The 18064-nt window shown below is 36.0% G+C and overlaps 4 protein-coding genes across 4 annotated transcripts; all 4 read left to right on the top strand.

Moving 5' to 3' along the window:
- The first annotated feature begins 1951 nt into the window (after positions 1-1951).
- LOC132197408 (ras-related protein M-Ras-like) lies at positions 1952-4538 on the top strand. The gene is made up of 5 exons (XM_059620686.1): positions 1952-2179; positions 2240-2469; positions 2746-2899; positions 3012-3174; positions 3501-4538. The coding sequence occupies exons 2-5, from the start codon at positions 2283-2285 to the stop codon at positions 3579-3581; spliced, it is 585 nt and encodes a 194-aa protein (XP_059476669.1). The 5' UTR covers positions 1952-2179; positions 2240-2282; the 3' UTR covers positions 3582-4538.
- Positions 4539-5028: 490 nt separating this feature from the next.
- Positions 5029-6097, top strand: LOC132198468 (cuticle protein 7-like). Its single transcript, XM_059622546.1, has 3 exons — positions 5029-5070; positions 5148-5360; positions 5801-6097. Exons 1-3 carry the CDS (start codon positions 5053-5055, stop codon positions 6095-6097), a joined length of 528 nt encoding a protein of 175 aa, XP_059478529.1. The 5' UTR covers positions 5029-5052.
- Positions 6098-10235: 4138 nt separating this feature from the next.
- Positions 10236-11367, top strand: LOC132197407 (cuticle protein 8-like). Its single transcript, XM_059620685.1, has 2 exons — positions 10236-10395; positions 10554-11367. The coding sequence occupies exons 1-2, from the start codon at positions 10384-10386 to the stop codon at positions 11142-11144; spliced, it is 603 nt and encodes a 200-aa protein (XP_059476668.1). The 5' UTR covers positions 10236-10383; the 3' UTR covers positions 11145-11367.
- A 1719-nt stretch (positions 11368-13086) lies between these two features.
- LOC132198465 (uncharacterized) lies at positions 13087-16906 on the top strand. The gene is made up of 4 exons (XM_059622540.1): positions 13087-13201; positions 13320-13908; positions 15973-16052; positions 16176-16906. Exons 1-4 carry the CDS (start codon positions 13190-13192, stop codon positions 16713-16715), a joined length of 1221 nt encoding a protein of 406 aa, XP_059478523.1. The 5' UTR covers positions 13087-13189; the 3' UTR covers positions 16716-16906.
- The last annotated feature ends 1158 nt before the right edge of the window (positions 16907-18064 follow it).

The raw sequence follows: 18064 nt of genomic DNA, 5'->3' as shown, positions 1-18064 counted from the left end.
GAATAAGCGCTGCAAACTGAACTTTTCAACTACACTTGGATTGGTAATAAATAATTTATTTTTCACTTTCATTTGTCGCAAACTGAAAAGAAAAAAATTTATAGGATGGCTCCTGCTCAAAATGCCCAGCAACTGCAAACGCAGAAAAAGTATAATTTTTTAAATTTATAAATTTTTAGATATTATATTTTTATTTTTTATAAATTTATTCTCAACATTAGTTAAAGGATATGCGGAATATTTATTCCTTCTGTAAGTCCTCGCATATTCTATTTAGAAATAAAGAGTGCTCATTGACAAAAAAAAATAGTTCCCCCAAGAATAAAGGAAATTTGTGGCAAAAAACTTGCATTTGGATTTTCAGGCAATGTAATCTTAATTTATTTGCTGAGCAATTTAAAAATACAAAAAAATGATCAGGACAATTTTGACACATTTTTCTTTGGAGGAACAGTTTTGCTATCAAGCGAGCAAAAGTTTTGGGAGCCTGCAAATGCAAAAGAGGTCAAGTGTGTCATAGAAAACGGGCTCTCGGGTGAGACTCTCAAATTCTAATCAATTTTTTTTTAAATTTATTGATTCATGTGATCAGATATGCAGCTGCAAAGCAAACGGATTTGGATTTCTGGTTTCAAGCGTGCGTGCAAAAAAGAAAAGCCTGTTTTTTCTTTCTGCGCGGTCAAGGGCCCAAAACCGTTCAACGATTTGCTTCTGCCGTGGGTGGCGAGGGATGATGGACTGAACACCACTTCAAAAGATGCGTGTGTGGTCATCCAGTTTGAATACAACTTTAATGCAAAGGTTGCAACGGATTTGGCGTACAGGGAGGTGGACTGTCCGAGTACAGGAGCTTCCGCCGTTTTTGAGGCACTTTAATGAAGCACAAGGAGAAAAAACTGTTTTTACAAGGAAACTTTTTCTACTTTTTTTTACCATTTGTTTTTATTTTTCAACCCTATAATTGTTAAATAAAACTTTAATTAAATCAAGTGAGTAAAGTTATAAAATTTAAAATCTTAAAATTATTTTGTAAATGAATAAATAGACCGCGCGGAATTAAAAAAAGGCTGTAGTGTGTTCCCCGCTCTGTATAACAGGTTTTTTAATGCTGCCAGATTTATATATAAATTAAAAGTATTACTCACCAGAAATAGTAACAATTGTTCTTTCCTGCAAAGGACAGTATGGGTCAGTAGTTGAGCGTCTTAGAGATGGAGTCTATTTAAATTTTCTGCAACAAAACAAAAATAGAATAATATAAAATGATGTACCAAAATAAAGTACAAACTTAATTTAATAATATTGTAATTATGCGAGGTAATTATTATATTCAATTCAATTCAATTCTAAACTCTATAATATAAAAACCTATACAAACCAAAAAAGCTTCAAAATGAAAAAAAAATAATTAATCTTTAATTGCTAAGATAATATAATTATCACCTAAAACTAGTTACAAACTATACAATGTTTTAGGGAATTCATTTGCATAACGTGAAAAGCTAATTCCATTCTTTCTTATTAATAAAAATTATTTTTAAAAATATTTTAATTACTTTAGTTCTTATTAAAAAAACATTAAATAATATTTCTTCAATTTTTTGTTATGCTGTCAAAAGACTAATTTTTTTAAAGTACTAAATATTTCTGTTTGCTACTTCTTACTAATTGTAATTCAACAAATTGATTAGAGAATAAATATAATTATAGCGTGCATGTGGCGAATTTCTTTCTGATAAAAACGACACTACTTTTTATGAAATTTAGAAGTTATTTGAACCAATAATAAATAATTCATTGGTGTATTGACCTCCACAAAACGGACCCTAAGAATAATCATAGCCTATCGAAATTTAATGGCTCATTGCCGCGATTACAGAGGCATAGTGGGTTGAATGGGCCGGCGCATGCTAATATTCAATGGATTTTCCTTTGGCCCTGGAAGCGAGTGCGCATGACCGTCGAGTAATGGAACACAAAAGGGCAGCCGTGTATTGACTGATCGCCGAGGAAAACATTCACAAATTGCCTCGCCTGTGGCCCGGGATCCGTCTGCACGCCGACCGAGGTGGAGGAACCGAGAATCGTCCGTGTCTTCCAAATTGGAACCCCTCGGCCTTCCTTTGGATGCGAATTTCGGCCAGTAATTTGATCCGTCCGGAGCTGGAAGGCGTGGCTGGTAGGACGCACGTAGGCACCCCTGGGCCGCAGGGTTCTGACCTTTGGTTTCTAATTTCAGTGCAGAAATGAGGTCCGCGTCCGGTTAAGCCACGTCGCGGAGAATGTCGAAGCCGCCCAACGAGAACCTGCCGGCCTACAAGCTGGTGGTGGTCGGCGACGGAGGCGTCGGCAAGAGCGCCCTCACCATCCAGTTCTTCCAGAAGCTGTTCGTCACCGACTACGACCCCACCATCGAGGACAGCTACATCCAACACACGGAAGTCGATGGAAAATGGTGCATTCTTGATGGTAGAGGGCAAAATTTTTTTGATTAATTTTTGAAAATAAAAATAAGGAATAATTTAGCGACTGAAATTTTAATCTCGCATTCAAATTGAAGAAAATTTTGTATATAATTGAAAAATAGAACCTAATATAAATTAATGAAAAACTTTTTCTTCACTTCTAGCACCTCCTGCAAAAATTTTCTTTTAGTTTTGTTCAATATAACTTATCTCAATTTTATTTGCTTTTATTTTTAATATTTTAAATTTTAATTGATGGTTTTTCTAAAAAAAATTTTAGTATTGGACACGGCAGGACAAGAAGAATTCAGTGCCATGAGGGAACAATATATGAGGAAGGGCGATGGCTTTTTACTAGTCTATTCTGTTACTGACAAGCAGAGCTATGAAAACATAGTGAACTTTCACACCCAGATCCTGCGAGTGAAAGACAGGTTTGGCATTTTTAATTAGTATTGAAGCAAATTCAGTGTTCAAAAAAAAATATATAAGTCGTATTTAATTTAATGTAAAAATTTAGAAACTAAACTCTGATAAATTTTTCAGGGACGTTTATCCTATGCTCTTGGTTGCCAACAAAGTTGATCTGGTCCATTTGAGGAAAGTAACCGAGGAACAAGGACGAGAACTGGCCCACCGCCTTGGCATTCCCTATATTGAGACCAGTGCCAAAGACCCTCCCTTGAATGTGGATGCAGCTTTCCAAGAGGTATTTTTTTTAAATTTTGAAATTAAGAATAAAAATCACATTCGTTATTCAAAAAGTTCAAGTTTGAAATTCCAACTTGTTCAAAGCCATTGGAAATTAAATGAATTTATGGTACAATTGTCGGTGAATTTGATTCAGTTATGAAGAATTAATTGCACACAAAACAACACAAAATAAAATAAAATTATTAAAACATAAAAAAAAATTAAAATTGAGGAGTGAATGTTTGAAAAATTTTATGTTTATGACGGAGGTTTAGAAAATATGAAATGATAATTCCTTAAATTTTATATACTCTACTAATACAGAATTTCCATCCAAATCAGGTCGTGCGCATAATACGCAACCAACCAGCGTACGACTTGGAGAAAGGCCGGCGAGGCCGTCGGCGGTGCTGCATCATCTAACTCACTCTGTGTTCACAAAGGACTTTTCGCACAAATCTTCGAAAAACTTATACAAGCATTGTCTGGACTGCATTTATTTTTTGCATAAATCTGCAGATTAACAAGAGACTAACTACTACTCTGAATGCTATTTACCACTGAGATCTGCAAATAAATGTCAGAATGGGGTCCGGGAATTGATTTCTGACAACACTAATTTACTACGATATTTGCAGAGAGGCAGGCTCAAATTGGACAATTTTGTTTCCTACACTGTTGCTGGTGATTAGACGTAAGGCAGTTTTGTAGAATACACAGCTGACAATCTTTGCACTCAAAAGTAATTTTCTTTTCCAAAGCTTTGTACTTTGATTATAAAAAATAATGACGGCAGCTGATTTTACAAAGGCAGAAAAATTTGTTTTTGCCGAGATCTGTAAGAGAAAGCCTATTTTTAACTTGGTGGAATGATTATTGTTCCTCTTTTCCTAATTAAATACTCCATAATATTAAGTTGATGTCAATTGATGGTAAATTAAGAATTCCTGCATTTTTGTTTAGTTGAAAAACTTTTAACAATTGCAGTGCAAAGCTTTTTTATTAAATATCTGTGTTCTAAACACCTTTTTTGCGCGCCGAGTCTATTTCTAGTTTCAATTGAGATTTTAATTAAAACTGCTACAACCTTATGTGATTTTCTTATGTCAAAGTATAACATAATAATTATATTGTCTGAATGTGAAATAGGAAACTTTGAGATAGGGCAGTGAAGATTGTTTTAAGAAATAAATGCAACAAATTAAATGAATTTGTCTGTTGATCAATGAGTATGGTGTAAAAATTACCCACGATCAAGTCGCAGCAGCTCAAGAAGCTGATACAAATATTTATTTTTCAGTGTTTGTAGTTACCTATGTGTCAAAGCAAATTTTATGTATAGTTATGAAATGGAAATAAAGAAACCAAAGAGCATGAAACAAAAAACAAACCATTGTATAACTTTCAAAGCGTTATTTAATATTATTTTTTTATATACAAAAAAATTAAAGCAAGGAGTAACAAAAGTAAAAACTTATACCACTATACCTTGCAGAAATTTTCTCCTCAATATTTGAATTCCTTTCACTATTCAATTTGTTAAAAAAGGATTAAAATTGTATTTAATTAAATTGTTCACAAGAAAAATTATTCATAATTAACACAATGCAAATATTTTTTATTATTTGAAGAGACTGTTGGTTCTCTCACGCAATTTGCAACAAAGTGTGACACTTTGGATGCGCTCCATTGGTTTGATCGTCGGAAGCACATGGATGGCAAAGTGGTTATTGCAAAAATTAGCGAGCTTGGATGAATTCGGGAAGTGATTTAAGGTGGGAGTGTGTCATTTGGCCATTCTTTCTTCACAAATAGTATAAATAGCTGATTTGGGCCAGGACGCAGTGTCATTGTTTGTTAACAATTTCTGTTGTTCATATTATCTATTTTATTCATGGAGCTTTCCTTAAGGGTAACTAAGAAATTTATTGATTTCTGTTGATTACAAATTTTTATTTTTAAAATGTTTTATTTTCAATGGATCATTAGGTTTTCCTTTCCGCTCTACTTGTCGCATCAACTCACGGACAAAATCACCAGACAGCGTCCAAACAAAAATCCCACTTCTACAATAGTGATGCTCCACATGGAGTGTCCAGACAGTACGCGCATTTTGCAGGGCCAGTTTCAGGCGCCGAGTACCAAATTGTTGTTCCTGCACACTTAGCAGGAGCTTCCGCAAAAACTTCATATGATTTTGTCGTAAGTCGAACTGAAAATCATCCATAGTATTATATTTTTAACCTTCTTGCCAAGAAAAAGAAAAATACAAGTATGTAAATTTTGTGAAATATTCCCGATTCTCTTTTTTTCCAAATAAAAGATATTTATTTGTTTAGGTTTAATACATTTTAAAAACCAGCCAAATGCTGATATTCAAATAGACCCGGGAAAATATTTGCATTCTGATGTATTAAAACGAAGACCAATAATTTTACATTTTTACCTAAAAAATGCCAACTAAGCTATTTTAAGAGTAATATTCTATATTCTATCTATTTGGTTTGCAAATATCCTTGAATAGAAATGCTCCACTATTTTTATTATCCAATCTGCATATCAGCGACTTTTGTAAATCCCTCATTTTAGGCACCGTAACATCAAAACGTTTAATCTATTCAAGATCTTTATTTAAATTACAGGCCAAGCCAGACTACAAGTTTGGCTACGGAGTGGAGGACTCAAAAACTGGCAACAAACAGACACACCACGAGTCACGCGACGGCGACATGGTGAGGGGCGAGTACACCGTCCTCGAGCCAGACGGCTCGATGCGCATAGTTCAGTACACGGCCGACCCGCGCAACGGCTTCCAGGCAGTGGTCAAACGGGCGGGTCAAGCACCAGAGGTGCACAGAGCAACGGCGACCGCGGCCCCTAAAGGGCCAAAAGCACACACGTCTATTGAAAATTATGACAACTATGACGATTACGAGTAATAATAAAACCACACAAAAATAATTGAGAAAGTTTAATACCATATAAATTTTTCTCTCACAATTACAGACCTACAGAAGTGGCAATTACATTAGGAGAATATAACTTTAAACTACTTTAAATCATAGAATCTAATTTGTAATTTGAGAAAAAAGTGATTTAAAATTAAAACTACTTGCTAGGCTGTAGCCGTAAAAGAAAAATATCAAACATTTAGTATTTAAGATTTGAAATTTCACACGCAATTTTTAATTGAGGAACCAAACAACTTTTGAGTGCTCATGAAAGAGAATTTGCGATTTAGAGTGAAAAATTTGTGCACACATTTGGGGAAATTAATTAATCGGTTCCCACCATATTTCTACTGTTCAATGTAAACTGCATGTATATGTTATTTAATTATTTATAAATAATAAATTTTATAATGTTTTATAAGTAATTAAATTGGACCTCATGATTAATCTTTTGATAAGAAAATAATTTTCACAAAATCTTTAAATTGCTTTCAATAAATTTTTTGGAACGGAAGTTTTCAGTTGTCCACAACAATATCATCTGTTTGAATTATTTCCGTGTTATAAATATGCACATTTGAAACAAAACTGGTCCACTTGTACTTCACGGAAGCTTTTCTAATTAGATTAGAACAAATGCAAATGAGTTTTTGCGCCACACCAGCTCTGGCTTCAATAAAAAAGAGCCCAGAGACAAAGTTACAGCAGAATGATACGTGCCGGAAAGAAGTCTCTCTGTTTCAAAGATCGAAAAGGAAAATTGTTTTATTGAATAATTTATGGCGTCTGTTGTCGCACGCGTCTCTTTTCCGTCGCGGGTTTATTATGTATGCGCGCACTTGCATAGAGAGAGTTGCTGCTTTTCTTTCTATGAATGGGCTTTGCTTCGATTGTGAGACAGAGACACACTAACTAACTAAGCCAACGTGCGCGCCACTACGAGACGTGTCATAATCGCCGCGGCGGAATTAACTAACCTGCAAGTTCCGCTCAAGTGATCTCGGCTGCGGTTGCATCACAACACACATACCCGTCCGCGAGCCGCAATCGCCGCCCCCCTAATTAAAATGAACTTCCATTTCACGGGGGTCGCCGACGATAACGAGACGTATGTTGCTCTCATTAAACGATCAGTGCAATCGAAAAAAATCATAATTCACGGTCTTTGGATGAAAAGGAGAGTTTCACTTTACAAGCAGGGCTCACAAGTTAGCTGTAACTGGGTTAATTAATTAATGAAAAATGTACTAATCATCGCGGCAAACAAAGGATTGCTGTAAAAATTATAAAAATTAAATCAGGCTGTTAAAATTATATTAAATAAAAGCAAATTTCAGGTTACAGTGAATGTTATCAATACGTGATGTAAAGAAAGAATCTGTTAACAAAAAGAGGTCCGTAAATTGAAACAAAATATGAGAAATAAATTATAGCGCAAATTAAATAAATTAAATTATAGCGTTCACATTGTTAGTCTGATCAGAGTTTAGGCTTTAGGCAGACAAATATTTAAATGAGAGTGGCAATTTCATATTGGAATGAACTTCAGTTCATCTACATCATTTCGTCGTTTTTCTATTTCTTTCTTTTATTTGCACTAAATTATTCAAAAATAATGTGATTTGATAAAATTAAGTAAAAGCTGTGAAGTCAGAATTTTGAAAGGAATAAATTTTCAAAAATGGAATGTAAAGATGTATAAAAGTAACAACGAAGTTAAATAAACAATAAAACAAAAGAAATGAAAATTAATAAGCAATAAAATTTTTGCAAATAATTTTTCATATTGCAAGTACCAAATTTTGTTACAATTAAAATGTTATACACCTTTTAATGTAATTTATTTAAATTTTAAAGGAAATTTGGGAAAAAAATGATGAAATTTTTTCCAAAATTATATACGCAACATGATAATTTATATACCAAAATTGAACAAGCCAATTATGAGACGACTTTTAATTTTTATTAAATTGCAGTTGTTAAAAATAAAAAAAGCATTAAAAATTATCAAGGTAGTAATAATATTCACGATTCAGTTCAAAATATCATTTACTTATTAGAACTCAATAATTTCTCAATCAAGCTGCTCGATACTTAAAATCAATAATTATACATTTTAAGTACACGCATTTAATCACCCGCATTAGAGAGAGTGCGGCTGCGACACCGCGCAATCAAATAGAGACGCAGTTCCTCCTATTTGACGCAAGGTCTTGAGCGGCCCTTCCCTTTTCTGGCCTCTCGGAGACAAGAAAGAAAAATGCAAGCCGTAAATAAATAAAGTGCAGACGTGAAACAAATGCACCTCCGTGTATCGAAATGATTATATCATTTAATGTCCGCACGTATACGCGACTGGAAGTACAATCTTTTCATGCTCCATATGTTGCGCGCATGAGGTGCAATAACGCTTCCATATGCAATAAGGAAAGCGGCCGCCTCTGACACACTGCATGAATTATTTAATGCTCTTGATATTGTTGACTTTTCATTTTATTTCACTGCAAAAGCGCAGCCGATTGACAAACGATGGCGCCAATAAAAATACTTCGGGAAAACCAACACTCGTTGCCAGAGCACTCTTATTGTTTCCATATGGAATTACGTCTGAGCTATAAAATAATTCTGCCTCAAAGGAAGATTGTTCAACACTTTTAAAAGTTTCATGAATAAAATAAAATAAAATGAGGCACCGTCAACTGTATGGATGTATTAGCTTTAAAATATTAAACCAGTTAAAATATATTTTAATTATATTTTAAATTTAAAAACAAAAAATTAAGAAGTTAAATGAATTATTAAAAAAAAAAAAAAAACAATTAGAAAATTTAATAATTCAGGAAATAAATTAAAAAAAGTACTGTAATGTGATTATAACAAGTTAGGCAAATATAAAGCAATGCAGAAGGCGATCATAAAGCTAGGGCCAGGTTAAACTTTTGAATCGCTTAAATAATAAAAAAAAAATGGAATTTCAATAAACCAAAGCAAATAATTTTAATTTTAAATAAAAAAAATAGTTTTCTAATATTTCCTCTCAAAATGCTAAACAATAAACATTTATCAAGAAAGCAAATATTCTGAGAAATTATGAACTATTAAAAAATCAATTTTACGACAAAAAAATTTACAGAGACACGCGAAATAACTTTATTGCTTGTAAGTCTGCCGGTGCTGCCCATGGCAAATCAAAGCACGCATAAATTCTGATTGATTGTATGTTTCAGCGCTCTCCATGCATCTTGACAGGAAAAGAAGTCGCGTCGAGAGCAACTCAAGCCCGAAGCCAATTCTCAAAGGAAGAAAGTATACTGCGTGCGTGCGACTCGCGTCAGATAAATCGTACCCGCGATGAATGAAATGATTTTATGATGCGCAACGAGGAAGCTGATTATTGAATAAGAGCGGCGAATAAAATAAATCGAGCTCCAATTATCTCATTCCGCGCGCGAAATGTGCGCGTTTCCTTGTGTAATTGCTTTCTTTCCGGAGCATGTAAATCGCCGCGACTCTTCGGCTAGGCAGAGCGCGGCTTGCGTAACAAGAGTCCATTTCACCTGATGAATTATGCATCATTTCTATGACTAAGTAGCTAAAGTGCGAGTCCGAACGATTGTTTCAAGAGCATAATATTTTGCAGCTGCAATAGTTTTAATACATTGCGTCGTCCGAGCGGCGAGTTTCATATTTTACATGCAGACGGCAGAAGAAAGTGATTAATTAGAGATGCGCTCGTTCAATTTAACTGCAGGTGGGAATGATCGGCCGGTGCGTTTAAGTGCCCTACATGGTTCGTCTTCAAAAAGCTTTCTCCACGAATTCCGATTAATATCACACAGTGCGGACGACTGCATTTTCCAGTAAAAGCGATGTACTTGTCGCAGACACCTTATTTACACCACAAGAGTCTTTTGAAGATAGAATCGTCTCTCAAGACGATTCAATACTGTCGTAAATTTCCATAGGCCCCTTACAAAGGAATATCATAAATAATTTATCCCAATCCAAATTTGTTTTATGGTGCGACAAATTTTAAAAATTTGAGGAATTAAAAAAATCATTATCACAATACGGGCGACCTTCGTTGTGATTTCACATTAATTTTCAGCATCATTTGTTCGCGGCCATAGAGTTCTGTTTACCCTCACCACCGCCGGTCACTCAAGTTTCCGAGTGGAAGTGTCGAGCGGTCAAAACGTTAGTGGTGCGGGTATAAAAGGAGCGGCGCTCAACTCGCAAGGATATTCTGCTTCAGGATTTCATACATCATCATCATGGTTGCTAAGGTAAATTACTTTTTTAATTCCTCTAAAAAATTAAGGCTGATATTTAAAATAAACTGAAACACAAATATTAAATTTGTAATGATGTTTTGACTTTTGAACAAAAAATTTGGAATCCACCGAAGACTTTCAATAATTAATATTTTGATTCAATTACACAGATCGTTCTCGCCTTCGCCGCTCTGGTCGCCTGCGTGTGCGCCGAGCCCGGTGCACCCCTGGTGGTCGCCGCCCCCGCCTACGTCAAGGCCGTGGACTTCCACGCCCGCCCTCACTACTCGTTCAACTACGGAGTCAACGACCCCCACACCGGTGACCACAAGAGCCAGCACGAGACCCGCGACGGAGACGTCGTCAAGGGCCAGTACTCTTTGCTCGAGGCTGACGGCACCACCCGCACTGTCGACTACACCGCCGACCCCATCAACGGCTTCAACGCCCACGTCACCAGGTCCGGACACGCCGTCCACGCCGCCCCCGTCGTCAAGGCCTACGCTCCCGCCCCCGTCGTCGTCAAGGCTGCCCCCGCCGTCTACGCCGCCGCCCCCGCCATCTACAAGGCCCCCGTCCAGTACGCTCACTCCTACGCCGCCCCCGCTGTCTATGCTGCCCCCGCCCTGTACAAGGCCCCCATTGTTGCCGCCGCCCCCGCCCTGACCTACGCTCATGCCGCCCCCGTCGCTTACAAGGCCGCCCCCCTGGCCTATGCCGCCCCTCTGGCCTATAAGGCTCCCCTCGCCTACCACTACTAAAGAGCTCCTCTTGTTTTGCTTTGGTGCTCGGTGCTCATCGGTCGGTGAGCACCGTTGCATCAGAACTGCTCTCTCAATGTTAGTCTGACTGCACGATCGCTTTTTTTCTCCCGCCGTGATCGCGGGATTCATAAATTATTCATTGTCGCCTCAAGTTTTTGTTAGTATTCAAAGATCTTGTTTTAATTTAAGTCTTTTAAAATAAAATAAAAGATAAAATAAATATTCCTTGTGTTAATTGTCCCTTATACCAAAACATGAATCATTTATTTTTCTAGTAAAAAAGCCAGATTAATTTAGGTTGATAATACGATTAAAATTATATGTTCCGGTTTTTATGTAAGAATAAATTGATCTTCAAATAGGCAACGAAATTCAGTAAAATGTTTAATATTAATTGTTATTTAGTTTACGTTTGACGGAGATCTTTGGTGTATGTACCAAATTTTAAAATGGTATTACATTAAAATGGTTTGACATTATTGCCATTTTATACAAAAAGGAAAAAGAGATAATCAATATTATTATCATGGTATAGCAGAGCAAAAGGAAAAAAGTTTATTTACACCTGCTACCCTCTAACTACTTGGATAAGTTGCAAATTAAGTTTATTGGTGAATGGTGTACCACAAGGCATTTACTAAAAATAAACGAAAGGAATCAAAATCTTCAAATATTGAATTTGCAATGAAATTCCCGCTAAAAATACTACAAGCTTAAAAAACATTAAAATTTTTTGTAGTCGTTTTTATAAATAAGCTATCTTTAATATGGACGAAGGACAAATACTATTATATCAAGAAGCATTTTCATTAATAATTTTTTTTAAGCTACTGAATTTTACTCATGACACATATATTGTAATATTGTTAAGAAATAATTTATAGAAAGCGCAAAATAAATTAGAAAATTCAGTATCAACAAAGTGGTGTATATTACAATTAAAAAATAAAGGGCATGACAAATCAAATAATTTAAAAGTTATTTAGATTTGGTTACATCATGATAAGACCACTCGACCACTGACGTCAAATGTGATCAGAAAAGGGAAAATCTATTTAATTTCTTAATAAGAATTTTGGACACTCAAATTTAAAGGATAAATCAATAAATTGTTGTATTCTTAAATCAAATTGCACGACTAGATACCCATACAATGGGTTCTGGCGGGTCCTGGGTGATCAATTAATAATTAAACATTTTTTTCTGGCGGCTCCGCACTCTGCTCAAATATAAAAAGGCAATAATTTGAAATTTTAATAATTTTGGAAATTTCGAATTTGAGCCCTAATCCGAGCACACGAAAAAAAGCTTCAAAATAACTAATAGAGTTGCCTAGACGCATAAGAGCTGACACATTGAACCGCCATACAAATGAGTTTGATCGCCCCCCCAATAATATTATTTTGACAGCGCCTTATTTTAATTTTTTATAGCTTAATCATCATAGAATTTTACTTCAACCCTGTTTCAAATGACACTCTTATAAACAAAAAACTTAAGTATTATAGCGATTAGAATAATTTAAGAATACAAAATTTGTTGATTAGCTTATTATCTTATTATTCATGAAAATTCATATTATTATAAGTAATATCATTATTGTTATTATTTCAGATATTTACTAAATTGGTTGAGATGAAAATTGTAAAAACTTGGCCAAACAAATACTTAAAAGTGCTTAAAATTGAAGTAAATTTTAATTCCTCATTTCAAAATCTGCTTGGGAAACATATTCAAGCGATTTCATGGTCGTGGCAGTGATTTCAACGCCTGGTTAAATATTTAAGGTTAGGGTCCGGCTTTGCACAGAGCATTGCAATTCTATAGTGGTTTCATGGTGATTGCGATCATTGCTGGTAGCGCCGATAATGAAAATTGCTTGTTCCACATAATGTTGCATAAACTGCCTCCACCCAAGTGCACAACTCGCGCTGACCACTCTTTCCTGATGGAAGTGTGCGTCGCGTGGAGGCGATTCGTGCTTGTATAAAAGGCTTAACACTGTGATCATAGTCACATTCTACTTCAGAAGTTCAATCATCATGGTTGCTAAGGTAAGACAGGTGGCTTTTGCTACAAAATATATTTTAAAAAAATAGAAAAAGTACCAATTGAAATAATACCGATTCAAGTGAAAAGGGTGTTCTTGATAAATAATTTGAAATTTTGCAGATCGTTCTTGCCTTCGCCGCTCTGGTTGCCTGCGTGTGCGCCGAGCCCGGTGCACCCCTGGTGGTCGCCGCCCCCGCCTACGTCAAGGCCGTGGACTTCCACGCCCGCCCCCACTACTCCTTCAACTATGGCGTCAACGACCCCCACACCGGTGACCACAAGAGCCAGCACGAGACCCGCGACGGAGACGTCGTCAAGGGCCAGTACTCTCTGCTTGAGGCCGACGGCACCACCCGCACCGTCGACTACACCGCCGACCCCATCAACGGCTTCAACGCCCACGTCACCAGGTCCGGACACGCCGTCCACGCCGCCCCCGTCGTCAAGGCCTACGCTCCCGCCCCCGTCGTCGTCAAGGCTGCCCCCGCCGTCTACGCCGCCGCCCCCGCCATCTACAAGGCCCCCGTCGTCGCTGCCGCCCCCGCCCTGACCTACGCTCACGCCGCCCCTGTTCTCAAGGCCCCCGTCCAGTACGCTCACTCCTACGCCGCCCCCCTGGCTTATGCCCACGCTGCTCCCCTCGCCTACAGGGCTCCTCTGGCTTATGCCCATGCTGCCCCCCTGGCCCATGCTGCCCCCCTCGCCCATGGCTACCACTACTAATTTTTCAGTGATGATTATCCCCAATTCCCAAGTCTGATTCCACGATCGCCTTTTTTCCTGCCCCTTTCGCAGGTTCATAAATCTCCTCATTATCAATTTGTATGTATATGACTTGTTACTGTGTAATGAGAGAAATAAATTGAAAATTACTTTATACGTTTGTTTTTATTTTTACGTCATAAAAATGACTATTATTTAAATACATTTTTAAATTTCCGGGAATCAATATTTTTAATAAATTTTCTTTCCATTATTTTTAGTGTTATATAATGAATGGTAAAATGAAACATTTAGCAGATAACTGAAATTATGAGTATATTTTTGTTCCTTTTTTCATATTGCCTTGGCTTAATTTAAATCTAAAAATTATAATTTCCTCCATTCATAAAACTAAATTGCCCTCTTTCAACCTAGGTGAACACACAATTATGTTTTGAGATGAAACATATACTGCAACCGGGTTGCTTTAAAGAAATTCAACTGTAATCTTAAATTATTTGGAAAGCTTTGTTGGTTGAATGCGCTAACGGACGACCGATATAATTAGCAAGCCAGTGCGAGGGGTGAAAGCATAATTTTTTCCCAAAAATCATAAGTCAAAACAGCATCTTTATTTAATCTTGAGCGGTGCAATTTTTAAATCTCTTATATAACTTGTGTATAAATATTCTTTGTTGATAAAAGTTTCAAATTTTTAATGACAAATAAAATGAAATGATTTTTTTTGCCAAATAAAAAATATAATCAACAAATGCTTATTTTTCATCAATTTTAATGGGGTAGTAAAATGGTTTGAAATGTTACAAAGACTGCTAATAAGAATTTAATTAAGATTAGCAACAAAAATGCAAAAAACTTGATTACACTGAAGTGAAATTAAAAATTAGACGAAAACGTTTTTTTTATATACAGTAGCTGAGACATACTTTATTAGTTATATTATAAGATTATGCATAACATGATTGATTAATAAATTATAAATATTTATATGTTTGTTGCACCGCTGCTGAGCAATTTGCTTTTCAGTTAACATGCGTGCACAGCCGATAATCTTTCAAGCTGGGCTGGTTGGTTGGACTTATTTATTTATTTATTTACTTGCATTTTATTAGAATAATAAAACCATATTTTCTTCTATAAAAACGTTTATCTGTCAAAGAAGTAGCAACTGGCAACTATTTTCTAACTGGTATAAAAAATAATAAATAAATGTAAGAACGAAACATGAAGCTTTTTGTTATAAGTAACCCTGATAATTATTTAAATCCCGTTCTTCATTACATATGTGTATTATCACATAATAACTGTCCTAGATGCTAAAATATAGTGTATTATCCAGTTGCAGGACAGAGGTGAAAAATCTGAATTTTTATAAAAGGAAACATATTTTTTGTAAACTTAAAGTTCATATTATATTTAATTAAAATAAATGAAACTACTTAAGATTTAAAAAGAAACTTCATCTTTACAAATTTGACAATTTTACTCAAAACCGACTCGTGGTCTTAGATCAAAGACAATACTTAGCATTTAAGAGAGTTCCGAAACAATTATACAGCACCTACACATATTGTTCAAGAGTCTAAAGAAAAAATACAGCCACCTAATTACACAAGAGTAATTTCTAATTTTCAATGATCCTGACAGAAGCAGATAAGAAAAATAAATAAATAAATAAACAGCTCATGAATTAGGGTTGCAACCCGCAACCGAAACTAGTAGAGCAGGGATTTTCTGTACCATGCAGAAACAATAAAGTTGCTCATCTCCACCGAGGAAGCCGGATTTTATTTCAACAAATATAAAGATTGTTTAAAATGAAACTCTAAGTGTGATTAAAGAAAAAAAAAATCAAAAAAGTCTTCCTTTTAATTCAGGAACCATAACCAAGGTTAAGAAAAGATAGCAAATTAAACAATTAAGACAGAATCGTGCAAAACTTTAAAAAGGTAAAGAAATCAAGCAAATACGCCCATAATAGTGTTTCCTCGTGGAAATGCAAGCGTAAAGTTATGTAATTGGAATAGTCGGCCGATGCGATGTGGTGGAGGTGCGCGCTGGTATAAAAAGAACAAATCTACTCTCAAAGGCATATTCAACTCAAGGAGTTCAATCAACATGGTTGCCAAGGTGAGCGCGGCAATTGAACTATCCTCATTTTTTTTCTTTTTAAATTTCAGCACTACATTTTAATTTAAATATTATTTTAAAATTATGAGTATTTTTATTTTTTAATATTTAAAAATTTTGCAGATCGTTCTCGCCTTTGCCGCTCTGGTCGCCTGCGTGTGCGCCGAGCCCGGTGCACCCCTGGTGGTCGCCGCCCCCGCCCCCGCCTACGTCAAGGCCGTGGACTTCCACGCCCGCCCCCACTACTCCTTCAACTATGGCGTCAACGACCCCCACACCGGTGACCACAAGAGCCAGCACGAGACCCGCGACGGAGACGTTGTCAAGGGCCAGTACTCTTTGCTCGAGGCCGACGGCACCACCCGCACTGTCGACTACACCGCCGACCCCATCAACGGCTTCAACGCCCACGTCACCAGGTCCGGACACGCCGTCCACGCCACCCCTGTCGTCAAGGCCTACGCTCCCGCCCCCGTCGTCGTCAAGGCTGCCCCCGCTGTCTACGCCGCCCCCGCCCTCCTGAAGGCCCCCGTCCAGTACGCTCACTCCTACGCCGCCCCCCTGGCTTATGCCCACGCTGCTCCCCTCGCCTACAGGGCTCCCCTGGCTTATGCCCACGCCGCCCCCCTGGCCCATGCTGCCCCCATCGCTCGCCACTACTGAATTTCTCAAACTTGGTGGAATATTTTCTGCCATTATTTAAAGTCTGATCGCCTTTCTTCTTGCCTCGTTTTGCAAGTTCATAAACATCTCATTGCCTACACATGTCGCATTACTGTGTAAATAAGAGTAATAAATTGAATTATCCAAAGAAACTTAATATCTTCAACTTAATTTTGTTCCACCTTCAACAATGTTTCATTTATTTTTGATCTGGTAATTAAATAAATAAATATTAATATTTATACAAATATCTAAATCACATGAATAATACTCTTAACTTTTTTTTAAAACTTCCATTTAATATACTTGAACAAATAAAATTCAGTCTGTCAAAATTATTGAATTAATTCGTTGAAGTCAAATCAATTACCATAATAATATACTGTTTCAAGATATAGATTTGTAACATCGAGCTGGAAAGTAATTTTGAATATTTGTTTTGAATGCCCAATGATATAAACGTATCTTTAATTTTATGATTTAAAGAAGTTTATATAAATATTTAGATTATAATTTTAATTATAAAAAAAAAAAATGATTGGAGCTTTTAATTTTCAATAAGGTTTAAATATCAATTTGTATTTCATTGAATGGCTCACATTATTATGCTAATATTTAAAAACTTTCACCGAGTAAATTAATTATCCTTGTTTCTTAAAATATCTTTGGCAGATATAAAAGTAAAATAGAGCAGAAGTTGGTAGCGCTGAAAATAAGAATGCGTTTGGTCCAAACTTTTTGACCAACTTCAGACCAAGGCGCGCTTAGACCAAATGCATTCAGTCAACTCGGCGCGTTCGGACAACAACATACATAATTATACAAATTATATCGTCTTTAAAAGCTGACAATTTTGCTGAATTTCAAAATAAGCACCATGATAATTAATTTGTTAATATTGAAAGTTGGACTGCAACAAAATCTTTATAAGGTATATTTTGTTTTCACCATATCTAACGTAAGATTATTTTCAAATTAATTTAAAATAAAAAAATTTTCATTGCGAAGAATTTAAAAAATTTATTTTTACGCATGATACCATTACGTCACGAAACTCCATGATTTTGCATCGCTTTGAAATGGTATAATACATTTTGCGTTTGGAATTTTTTTTTGTCTTCTCAATGCAATATATTGGACACTTTTTAAAATTTTTGCTTCTCTTTTATGTGCATTTATGTCAATTCCGCATTTAATATTCAAGGTTTAATAAGGTGTAAATCAACTCAGAAGAATTATTCTTTCAGGGCACCAACTTTTTACTGATGAATAGCTTTGCTGGTCGCTCTGCTTTAAAGTGATGAAATTTCAGAAAAGAAGAAAAAAATATATTTAAAAATTTTGGCTCA

Source organism: Neocloeon triangulifer, unplaced genomic scaffold (genome assembly GCF_031216515.1).
Source record: "Neocloeon triangulifer isolate White Clay Creek 2 clone unplaced genomic scaffold, ASM3121651v1 ptg000012l, whole genome shotgun sequence".
In the NCBI taxonomy this organism is placed as follows: Eukaryota; Metazoa; Arthropoda; class Insecta; order Ephemeroptera; family Baetidae; genus Neocloeon; species Neocloeon triangulifer.
This window is presented reverse-complemented; position numbering and strand designations above follow the sequence as displayed.

Coding starts and splice junctions, on each gene's coding strand:
- LOC132198465 (XM_059622540.1), top strand. Junction 13,909..15,972: donor TGCTGCCCCCCTCGCCCATG/GCTACCACTACT, acceptor GATGTGGTGGAG/GTGCGCGCTGGTATAAAAAG. Junction 16,053..16,175: donor CAATCAACATGGTTGCCAAG/GTGAGCGCGGCA, acceptor AAAATTTTGCAG/ATCGTTCTCGCCTTTGCCGC.
- LOC132197408 (XM_059620686.1), top strand. CDS start 2,283: ATGTCGAAGCCGCCCAACGAGAACCTGCCGGCCTACAAGCTGGTGGTG. Junction 2,900..3,011: donor ATCCTGCGAGTGAAAGACAG/GTTTGGCATTTT, acceptor TAAATTTTTCAG/GGACGTTTATCCTATGCTCT. Junction 3,175..3,500: donor TGGATGCAGCTTTCCAAGAG/GTATTTTTTTTA, acceptor CATCCAAATCAG/GTCGTGCGCATAATACGCAA.
- LOC132198468 (XM_059622546.1), top strand. Junction 5,361..5,800: donor AAACTTCATATGATTTTGTC/GTAAGTCGAACT, acceptor TTTAAATTACAG/GCCAAGCCAGACTACAAGTT.